The 11,096-nt window shown below is 57.9% G+C and overlaps 1 protein-coding gene across 2 annotated transcripts; it reads right to left on the reverse strand.

The window, feature by feature from the left end:
- Positions 1 to 1,825: 1,825 nt before the first annotated feature.
- PGAP3 (post-GPI attachment to proteins phospholipase 3) lies at positions 1,826 to 11,037 on the reverse strand. Of its 2 annotated transcripts, XM_063178903.1 has the most exons (9): positions 10,826 to 11,037; positions 9,324 to 9,421; positions 9,102 to 9,254; positions 8,104 to 8,166; positions 7,919 to 7,980; positions 6,229 to 6,369; positions 4,478 to 4,681; positions 2,524 to 2,837; positions 1,826 to 2,300 (listed from the first exon to the last, which is right to left on the reverse strand). In XM_063178903.1, exons 1-8 carry the CDS (start codon positions 11,016 to 11,018, stop codon positions 2,774 to 2,776), a joined length of 978 nt encoding a protein of 325 aa, XP_063034973.1. In that variant the 5' UTR covers positions 11,019 to 11,037; the 3' UTR covers positions 1,826 to 2,300; positions 2,524 to 2,773. The 2 variants fall into 2 exon arrangements, with proteins under 2 accessions (XP_063034973.1, XP_063034971.1); XM_063178901.1 differs by lacking the exons at positions 1,826 to 2,300; positions 2,524 to 2,837; positions 4,478 to 4,681 and having other exon boundaries at positions 5,383 to 6,369; positions 9,102 to 9,224.
- Positions 11,038 to 11,096: the final 59 nt, after the last annotated feature.

Here is an 11,096-nt window from a genome sequence, read left to right on the forward strand (position 1 = left end):
CGGGGGGATGGCCGGGAAATCACTGGGGGAATGGGCACGCCCGGCAGCGCCAGGGTGGGGAGGGAGGGATGGAGGCAATAAAGGCTGGATGGTGACAGTAAAGGGTGAGGATGGTGACAATAAAGGGTGAGGATGGTGACAATAAAGGTGGCAGAGGATGGTGACAATAATGGCTGGGGTTGGGTAGAAGATGGTGACAATAAAGGGCAGGGGATGGTGACAATAAGGGCTGGGTTGGTGACAATAAGGGCTGGGGTTGGGTAGAAGATGGTGACAATAAAGGGCAGGGGGATGGTGACAATAAGGGCTGGGGTTGGTGACAATAAGGGCTGGGGTTGGGTAGAGATGGTGACAATAAAGGGCAGGGGATGGTGACAATAAAGGTGCAGAGGATGGTGACAATAAAGGGCAGGGATGGTGACAATAAAGGGTGAGGATGGTGACAATAAGGGCTGGGGTTGGGTAGAAGATGTGACAATAAAGGGCAGGGGATGGTGACAATAAAGGGCAGAGGATGGTGACAATAAGGGCTGGGTTTGGGTAGAAGATGGTGATAATAAGGGCACAGGTTGTGGCACAGGATGGTGAGAATAAAGGGCAAAGTATGGTGACAATAAGGGCCAGGGTTGTGGCACACGATGGTGACAATAAACGTGGGCAGGGGATTGGTGACAATAAGGGCTGGGGTTGTGGCAGAAGATGGTGACAATAAAGGGCAGGGGATGGTGACAAAAAAGGGCAGGGGATGGTGACAATAAGGGCCAGGGTTGTGGCACACGATGGTGACAATAAAGGTGGCAGGGGATGGTGACAATAAGGGCTAAGGTTTTGCTAGAAGATGGTGACAATATGGGCACAGGTTGTGGCGCAGGATGGTGAGAATAAAGGGCAAAGGATGGTGACAATAAAGGGCAGGGGATGGTGACAATAAGGGCTGGGGTTGGTGACAATAAGGGCTGGGGTTGTGGCACAGGATGGTGACAATAAAGGGCAGGGGATGGTGACAATAAAGGGCAGAGGATGGTGACAATAAGGGCTAAGGTTTGCTAGAAGATGGTGACAATAAGGGCACAGGTTGTGGCACAGGATGGTGAGAATAAAGGGCAAAGTATGGTGACAAAAAAGGGCAGGGGATGGTGACAATAAGGGCTGAGGTGGCACAGGATGGTGACAATAAAGGTGGCAGGGGATGGTGACAATAAGGGCTAAGGTTGTGGCAGAAGACGGTGACAGTAAGGGCACAGGTTGTGGCAGAAGATGGTGACAATAAAGGGCAGGGGATGGTGACAATAAGGGCTGAGGTTGTGGCACAGGATGGTGACAATAAAGGCAGGGGATGGTGACAATAAAGGTGGCAGGGGATGACAATAAGGGCTGGGGTTGTGCTAGAAGATGGTGACAATAAGGACACAGTGTGGCACAGGATAGTGACAATAAAAGGCACAGGATGGTGACAATAAAGGACACAGGATGGTGACAATAAGGGCTGAGGTTGTGCTCAGGGTGTGGGGAGGGTGCACAGGGAGATTTTGGGGGGCTCAGGGAGATTTTGGGGGTTCAGGGACCCCTGGGTGGGGAGAACGGGGTACACAGAGGGGGCAATGGGGTGCGAGCAGGGTGGGAAGCGGGGTGCAGGGCAGGTATGGGGTGGGTGAGGGGTGCAATTTGGGGTGTGCTGAGGGGGTTTGGGACACCTGGAGGGAATTTTGGGTCCACATGGAGCGGGACAGGGGTGAAGCAGGGTGGGAATGGGGTGACAGCAAAGGGGAATGGGGTGCACTGCGGGTGGGGGACAGACACGGGACAGGGGACACGAACCCAAACCCAGCAGCTCACAGATGGAAACTCAGCTTTATTCACACCCACAACACACCCAGGGAGGGGGGAAATGGGGGGGCACAGCCCCTCTGGGCTGGGAGGGGGCACCCCCAGCCCCAAGGCACCCACACAACACCCCCCACCCCCGCCAGAGCCCCCCCATGCACACAGAGCCCCCCAAAATCACCCACTGTCCCCAAACAGCCACTGTCACCTCATTGGGGTCCCCCAGCTCAGGATGGGGAGGGTTTGGGGGGCTCTCAGCTCTCCTGGACACCCCCAAATCACCCACCTGTCCCTAAACAGCCACTGTCACCTCATTGGGGTCCCAGTTCAGCATGGGGAGGGTTTGGGGGGGGCTCAGATGTGCTGGACACCCCCAAATCACCCACCTGTCCCCAAACAGCCACTGCCACCTCATTGGGGTCCCCAGCTCAGCATGGGGGGCTCTCAGCTGTCCTGGACACCCCCAAATCACCCACCTGGTCCCTAAACAGCCACTGTCACCTCATGGGGTCCCCCAGCTCAGGATGGGGAGGGTTTGGGGGGCTCAGATGTGCTGGACCCCCCCCAAATCCTGTCAAAATCACCCACCTGTCCCTAAACAGCCACTGTCACCTCATTGGGGTCCCCAGTTCAGCATGGGGAGGGTTTGGGGGGCTCAGATGTGTTGGACACCCCCCAAATCCTGTCAAAATCACCCACCTGTCCCCAAACAGCCACTGTCACCTCATTGGGGTCCCCAGCTCAGCCTGGGGAAGCTTTGGGGGGCTCTCAGCTCTCCTGAACCCCTCAGTGCCCACATTGGGGGGCACAGGGGGGTCTGGGGGGGTCCCACAAACCTCAGAAGGCAAACGGGGGGGGTCAGGAGGCCGTGGCCAGGGGGGTTGCTTGGCACAGGGCAGGGCACAGCCCTGGGGGGGCACGGGGGCTCTGCCCACCCCCCCCAGCAGCTCTAGTCCACTTTGAAGAGGTCGGAGTTGGCCTTCAGGAGGTAGAGGCTGTCGTCCATCAGGAAACTGGGGGGACAAAGAGGGGGTTTGGGGGGGGGGGGCTTGAACCCCAAAACTGAGCACAGCAAGCCTGGGGTGCCTCCAGCACCCCCATTTCAAGGTGGGGAGGGGGGGTGTCTGGGCATGGCACAGGGGAAAGAACATCCCATGGGGAACTGAGGGGGTGCTGAGCACCCCAATTCCAAGAGGGATCCCCAGCAGAGTCCCCAGCACCCCCAAACCCCAGCAGGGCCCCACAAATACCGGGGGGAAGCTCTGCACCCCTGCACCTCCCTGGGGAGCTCGGGGAGCCCCTCACCCCTACTTTTAATTTTATTTTAGACAGGATTGGGGGGTGTCACTGACCTGTATTTTGAATTTTATTAATTTTATTTATTTTAATTTTATCTTTAATTTGTTTTAAAGAGGGAGGTGGGGGTCACTGGCCCGTACTTTTATTTTATTTAATTTTTTTACTTATCTTAATTGAATTTTAAAATTTTATTTAATTTTATTTAATTTTAATTTTATCATTATCAATATAATTTATCTAATATTTAATATTATTTAATATTATGTTAATTATTGTTTATTTTAATTTTATATTTAATTTAATTTAATTTTAAGTGGATGGGGGCATCACTGACCCATATTTTAATTTTATTTTAGATAGGACTGGGGGGGTCGCTGACCTGTATATTTAATTTTATTTCAATGGGATGGGGGAGGCACCGACCTGTATTTTTTTATATTTAATTTTTTTAATTTTAATTTTAAATTTAATTTTATTTTGGACGGATTGGGGTGTCACAGACCTGTAGAAGAGCACGTTGAGGGGGATGGCCCTGATGTGCCAGAGCCCCCCAAACCCCTGCACCTCCTGGGGAGCACAGGGAGCCCCTCACCCCTATTTTTAATTCTATTTTCGAGGGGATTGGGTGTCACAGACCTGTGGAAGAGCACGTTGAGGGGGATGGCCCTGATGTGCCAGAGCCCCCCAAACCCCTGTACCCCAGCACCTCCCTGGGGAACACAGGGAACCCCTCACCCCTATTTTTAATTTTATTTTAAGTGTGATTGGGTGTCACAGACCTGTGGAAGAGCACGTTGAGGGGGATGGCCCTGATGTGCCAGAGCCCCCCAAACCCTGTACCCCAGCACCTCCCTGGGGAACACAGGGAACCCCTCACCCCTATTTTTAATTTTATTTTTAAGTGTGATTGGGGTGTCACAGACCTGTGGAAGAGCAGTTTGAAGGGGATGGTCCTGATGTGCCAGAGCCCCCCAAACCCCTGCATCTCCCTGGGGAACACAGGGAGCCCCTCACCCCTATTTTTAATTCTATTTTTGATGGAATTGGGGTGTCACAGACCTGTAGAAGAGCACGTTGAGGGGGATGGTCCCCGATGTGCCAGAGCCCCTCAAATCCTTCCCCCTGGGGGGAAGCTCTGCACCCTGCACCTCCTGGGGAGCACAGGAGCCCCTCATTCCTATTTTTAATTTTATTTTAAGTGTGTATTTTAAGTCACAGACCTGTAGAGGAGCACATTGAGGGGGATGGCCCTGATGTGCCAGAGCCCTCAAAGCCCTGCACCTCCCTGGGGAGCACAGGGAGCCCTCACCCCTATTTTTAATTCTATTTTGGACAGAATTGGGGTGTCACAGACCTGTAGAAGAGCACGTTGAGGGGGATGGTCCCGATGTGCCAGAGCGCGTGGGCGTCCAGCACCCAGCCCAGGGGGGGGAAGTCGAGCAGCTCGAGCAGCGCCAGCGCCTGCAGCAGCAGCACCGCGGCCGCGCATTTCCACACGTGCGGCAAACGCCGGCCCTGCCGCAGGCACCAGCGCAGCCACCACGCCACCGTCAGCATCCTTGGCATAGGGGGGAATGGGAACACACTGTCAGGGTGCCTGGGACAGGGGAACACACTGTCAGGGTGCCTGGGACAGGGGAACACACTGTCAGGGTGCCTGGGATAGGGAAACACAGGGGGAACACTGTCAGCGTGCCTGGGATAAAGGGAAATGGGAAAACACTGTCAGGGTGCCTGGACAGGGGAACACCACTGTCAGGTGCCTGGATAAGGGAATACACTGCCAGTGTGCCTGGGATAGGAGAAACAGGGAATACACTGCCAGTGTGCCTGGGATAAGGGAATACCCTGTCAGTGTGCTTGGGATAAGGGGAACACAGGGAATACACTGTCAGTGTGCCTGGGATAAGGGAATACCCTGTCAGTGTGCTTGGATAAGGGGAACACAGGGAATACACTGCCAGTGTGCCTGGGATAGGGAAAACACAGGGAACACACTGTCAGTGTGCCTGGGATAAAGGGAAATGGGAAAACACTGTCAGGGTGCCTGGGATAAGGGAAACACAGGGAATACACTGTCAGTGTGCTTGGGATAAGGGAATACACTGTCAGTGTGCCTGGGACAGGGGAACACAGGAATACACTGTCAGTGTGCCTGGGATAAGGGGAACACTGTCAGCATCTCTGGGATAAGGGAAACACAGGGGAAACACAGTGGAAACACTGTCACCATCCCTGGGGACAGGGGAACAGGGGAACACACTGTCAGTGTGCCTGGGATAAGGGGAACACAGGGAATACACTGTCAGTGTGCTTGGGACAGGGAAAACACAGGGGAACACTGTCAGTGTGCCTGTGACACAGGAAACCCTGTCAGCATCCTTGGGATGAGGGAAACACAGGGGAAACACAGGGAATACACTGTCAGCATCCCTGGGACAGGGGAACAGGGGGAACACACTGTCAGTGTGTCTGGGACAGGGGAAACACAAGGAATACACTGTCAGTGTGCCTGGGATAAGGGGAACACAGGGAATACACTGTCAGTGTGCCTGGGATAAGGGAACACAGGGAATACACTGTCAGTGTGCCTGGGATAAGGGAAACAGGGCAAAACAGCAGCACTGAGAGCTCAGGGGGGTGGGCAAAACGTGGGGAGAATTGCTGGGGAACAGGGAGGGGAGAGGGGGTGCTCAAACTCTGAAAGAATTCTTGGGGAAACAGGGGAGGTCAGGGACAAAACCCCAGTCAGAATTCCCGAGAAAACAGGAAGGGGAGAGGGGGGTGCCCAAATTCTGTCAGAATTCCTGGAAAACAGGAGAACACAGGCACATGTCAAACCCCAGTCAGAATTCCTGGGGAAACAGAGGAAATCAGGGGCAGGGGGTGTCCAAACTCTGTCAGAATTCCTGGGGAAACAATGAGGGGGATCAGGGACAGGGGGTGTCCAAAATTCCACGAAAATGGGGAGCTCAGGAACCTCAGGTGGGGATACCCAAACCCCTGCTCAGCATGCCTGGGAAACTGGGGCTCAGGGACAGGAGGGCACAGACTGACCCCTGACACAGCCCCAGTCCCTCCCAGTCCCTCCCAGTGCCCCCCAGCCCACCAGCAGCAGCGTTGGCCACCAGGTTGTAGCCGTAGTCGAAGCGCACGAGGCTCAGGTAGGAGATGTGGCCGGCGAGGAAGAGGAGGAGGAAGGCTCTGAAGATGCTGATTAAGGCTGGGCGCTGCAGCCCCAGCGTCCTGTGGGCAAGGGGCATGGTCAGGGTCCTCCCAGTATGGCCCAGCACCTCCCAGTATGGCCCAGGGTCCTCCCAGTATGGCCCAGGGTCCTCCCAGTATGGCCCAGCACCTCCCAGTATGGCCCAGGGTCCTCCCAGCATGGCCCAGGGTCTTCCCAGTATGGCCCAGGGTCCTCCCAGTATGGCCCATGGTCTTCCCAGTATGGCCCAAGGTCTTCCCAGTATGGCCCAGGGTCCTCCCAGTACAGCCCAGGGTCCTCCCAGGTGTTCCAGTGATGCCCAAACTGGCCCAAGAGAGGCCAGCACCTTCCCCAGTACAGCCCAGTGCCTCCCAGTACGCTCCCCAGTCTAGCTGTAGCCAGCCCCAGCACTCCCCAGTCCCCCTGAGTTTGCCCCAGTGCCCCCCATCCACCCCCAGTGCCTCCCAGTTCATTCCCAGTGCCCTCCAGTTTGCCCCAGTGCCCCCCACTCCATTCCCAGTGCCCTTCAATTTGCCCCAGTCCGTCCCCAGTTTGCCCCAGTCCATCCCCATTGCCCCCCAGTTCACCCCAGTGCTCCCCAGACTGTCCCAAGTGCCCCCCAGTTCACCCCAGTGCCCCCCAGTTCAACCCAGTGCCCCCCAGTCCATCCCCATTGCCCCCCAGTTCACCCCAGTGTCCCCCAGTCCGTGGCCAGTTTCCCCCAGTTCACCCCAATGCCCTCCAGTCTGTCCCCAGTGCCCCCCAGTTCAACCCCAGCCCCCCCCAGTCCATCCCCATTGCCCCCCAGTTCACCCCAATGCCCTCCAGTCTGTCCCCAGTGCCCCCCAGTTCAACCCCAGCCCCCCCAGTCCATCCCCATTGCCCCCCAGTTCACCCCAGTCCTCCCCAGTTTACCCCAGTGCCCCCCAGTTCACCCCAGTGCCCCCCAGTCCATGGCCATTGCCCCCCAGTTCACCCCAATGCCCTCCAGTCCATCCCCAATCCCCCCCAGTTCAACACCAGTCCCCCCCAGTTCCTCCCATTCCATCCCCAGTGCCCCCCATTCCAACCCCAGTGCTCTCCAGTTTGCCCCAGTGCCCCCCAGTTCAACCCCAGCCGCCCCAGTCCATCCCCATTGCCCCCCAGTTCACCCCAGTGCCCCCCAGTTCACCCCAGTGCCCCCCAGTTCCTCCCATTCTATCCCCAGTTCCTCCCATTCCAACCCCACTGCCCCCCATTCCAACCCAGTGTCCCCCAGTCTGTCCCATGTGCCCCCCAGTTCACCCCAGTCCCCCCCAGTTTGCCCCAGTGCCCCCCAGTTCCTCCCATTCCATCCCCAGTGCCCCCCATTCCAACCCCAGTGCCCCCAATTCCAACCCCAGTGCCCCCCAGTTTGCCCCTGTGCCCCCCGGTTTGCCCCAGTTTGCCCCAGTCTGTCCCCAGTGCCCCCCAGTTTGCCCCAGTGCCACCCAGTCCATCCCAAGTGCCCCCCAGTTCGCCCCAGTGCCCCCCAGTAGGCCCCAGTGCCCCCCAGTGCCCCCCAGTTTGCCCCAGTGCCCCCCAGTTTGCCCCAGTTTGCCCAGTGCCCACCTGACGCAGCACAGGTACACGGAGTGCAGGATGACGGCCGAAGCACAGAAATAATCCAGTTTCTGTGGGATTTGGGATGGGGAAATCGGGGAGGGGGCCCAGAACGGGACCCCCGGGGGGCTTGGGGACACTCTGGGGGTGTCACCCTCGGGGTTGGGGACACCCTGGGGGTGGCACTGCCTCACCTCTGTCAGCGCCGTGTCCCTGGTGTGGAACACGGTGGACCAGAACCAGGCGTTTAAGGAGACCTGGAAAAGGGGGAAATTTGGGATTTATGGGGTGGGGGGGGGATGTGGGGCAGGGTCCCCCCCCGGGTCAGGACCCCCTCAAATAGGGGGAGAGGGGGGGGTGGGAATGGGAAAAAAAAAAAAAAAAAGGGAATGGGGAAAATATAAGGGAAATGGGAAAAAAAGGGAAAAGGGGAAGGGAAAAAAGGGAAAGGGGAAGGGAAAAAAGGGGGAAGTGGAATAAAAAGGGAAAAGGGGAAGGAAAAAGGGAAAAGGGGAAAAAAGAAAAAGGGGGAAAAAAGAAAAAGGGGGAAAAGGGGGAAAGGGAAAAAAGGGGAAGGGGGAAAAAAGGGAACGGGAAAAAAAGGGAAAGGGGAAAAAAGGGAAAATGGGAAAAAGGGAAGGGGAAGGGGAAAGGGAAAGGGGAAGAAAAAGGGAAAGGGGGAAAAAAGAGAAAGGGGAAATAGTGGAAATGGGAAGGGGAAAGGAAGAAAAAGGAAAGAGGGGAGAGGGAGGAGAAAAAGAAAGGGGAAGGGAAAAGGGAAGGGGAAAAGGAAGAAAGAGGGGGAAACAGAAAGGAGAAGAAAAAGCGAGGGAAAAGGAGGGAAAAGGACAGGAAAGGGGTGGGAAAGGGGTGGAAAAGGGGTGGAAAAGGGGTGGAAAGGGGTGGAAAAGCGAGGGAAAAGGGAGGGAAAAGGGAGGGAAAAGGGAGGGAAAAGGGAGGGAAAAGAGAGGGAAAAGGGAGGGAAATAAGGATGGGAAATGAGAAAGGATGGGAGAAAGGGATGGGGAAAAAGGGAGAGGAAAAAAAGGAGGGGAAAAAAGGCAGGGGAAAACCAGAAAAGGATGGGGGAAAAGGGAGGGAAATGATGGGATAAAGGAAGGAAATGATGGAAAAAAGAGGGAAATGACGGGAAAAGGATGCGGAAAGGAGGCCAGCAGCCACCGGGGCTCACCCAGGCGAAGGCGGTGCAGGTGGGGTAGGTGGGCGCTGCGGGGGGCACGGCTGCCCGGTACCGCAGCAGCATCACCAGGCTGGCCAGGCCGTTCAGCAGCGAGGCCAAGGCTGAGGCCGGCTCCTGCACGAACAGGAACCGCGAGAACGGCCACTGGGGGGGGGTCAGCGGGCACGGGGGACCCCCGGCCGGCCCCCCCAGCCCCCGCGGGGCCGCGCTGACCTTGCCGTGGAACTGCGGCACGCGGTGCCCGCCCTGCTGGTACAGCCGCACCGTCAGCCACATGCACTCGTACTGGCACTCGTCCCGGCACGTCCAGCCTGGGGGGGCACCCCAGTGTGAGCCAGGGCCTCCCAGTGTGAGCCAGGGCCTCCCAGTATGCGCCAGTGCCTCCCAGTGTGTGCCAGTGCCTCCCAGTATGCGCCAGTGCCTCCCAGTGTGCAGCATGGGAGTGCCCCAGCCCATCATGGGAGTGCCCCAACCCAGCACGGGGTGGAGGGAAAGGGTGGGGGTTCACCCCCCTGGCACCCCCAGCCTCAATGAACAATCTGGGAGGAAGCCCAGATGTTGCCATGGTGACCAGCAGCATGGACCAGTAGCTCCCAGTATGGCCCAGTGACTCCCCAGTATGGCCTGGTGACCCCACTTCATAGTTCAGCATGGCCTGGGGGGCACTGGGGCAAACCACCATGACCCAGTATGTCCCAGTGACCCCCCAGTATGGCTCAGTGACCCCCCAGTATGTCCCAGTGACCCCCCAGTATGGCTCAGTGACCCCCCCAGTATGTCCCAGTGACCCCCCCAGTATGTCCCAGTGACCCCCCAGTATGGCCCAGTGACTCCCCAGTATGGCCCAGTGACTCCCCAGTATGTCCCAGTGACTCCCCAGTATGGTCCAGTGACTCCCCAGTATGGCTCAGTGACCCCCCAGTATGTCCCAGTGACCCCCCAGTATGACTCAGTGACCCCCCAGTATGGCCCAGTGACTCCCCAGTATGGCTCAGTGACCCCCCAGTAAGGCCCAGTGACTCCCCAGTATGTCCCAGTGACTCCCCAGTATGGTCCAGTGACTCCCCATTATGGCTCAGTGACCCCCCCAGTATGGCCCAGTGACTCCCCAGTATGGCTCAGTGACCCCCCAGTATGTCCCAGTGACCCCCCAGTATGACTCAGTGACCCCCCAGTATGGCCCAGTGACTCCCCAGTATGGCTCAGTGACCCCCCAGTATGTCCCAGTGACCCCCCAGTATGGCCCAGTGACTCCCCAGTATGGCTCAGTGACCCCCCAGTATGGCTCAGTGACTCCCCAGTATGTCCCAGTGACCCCCCAGTATGGCCCAGTAACTCCCCAGTATGGCTCAGTGACCCCCCAGTATGGCTCAGTGATCCCCCAGTATGGCCCAGTGACTCCCCAGTATATCCCAGTGACTCCCCAGTATTTCCCAGTGACCCCCCTTCATAGCCCAGCACCTCCAGTATGGGCCAAAACCAGCCCAGTATCCACCAGCACGACCCAGTGACAACCAGTACAGGACAAGTGACCCTTAACACACCCCCAGTGTCCCCCAGTGCCACCCAGCGCCTCCCAGTTCCACCCCAGTCCCTCCCAGTCCCCCAGGCAAGGGGCGTGGCTTCAAAAGGGGGCGTGGCTCCGAGAGGTGCGGTCCGCCCAGAGGGGGCGTGGCCTCTAAGTCCGCCAACCAATAGGAGCAGGGGGGCGGTACCTGTCAGGCCCATGTAGAGCGGCTGCCGGGCGCGGAAGTGCCGCAGTGCCGCCCCCGAGCAGTTCTGCCGCTCGCAGCGGCTCAGGCACTCCCGGTACAGCGGTTCCCGATCCCCCTGCGAGCCCTGGGCCGGGCCCGGTGCTGCCGCCGCCATGAGAAGCAGCAGCAGCAGCAGCGCGGCCCGCGCCGCCATCGCCGCCCGGCCCGGCCGTTTCCGGCCCGCCCCGGAGATGGGGGCGGCGCGGGGCACTATGGGATATACCGCCCCCGC

This window comes from Melospiza melodia, chromosome 30, assembly GCF_035770615.1.
Source record: "Melospiza melodia melodia isolate bMelMel2 chromosome 30, bMelMel2.pri, whole genome shotgun sequence".
Classification (NCBI taxonomy): Eukaryota; Metazoa; Chordata; class Aves; order Passeriformes; family Passerellidae; genus Melospiza; species Melospiza melodia.

Bases quoted from the DNA above. Each gene is read 5' to 3' on its own strand.
- PGAP3 (XM_063178903.1), bottom strand. From the start codon at position 11,018: ATGGCGGCGCGGGCCGCGCTGCTGCTGCTGCTGCTTCTCATGGCGGCG. The intron at 8,167-9,101 runs GTGAGCCCCGGT...CCCCTTTTCCAG, and splicing joins CCTGCACCGCCTTCGCCTGG to GTCTCCTTAAACGCCTGGTT. The intron at 4,682-6,228 runs GCTGGGGGGCAC...CCCTATGCCAAG, and splicing joins GCCAACGCTGCTGCTGGTGG to GATGCTGACGGTGGCGTGGT.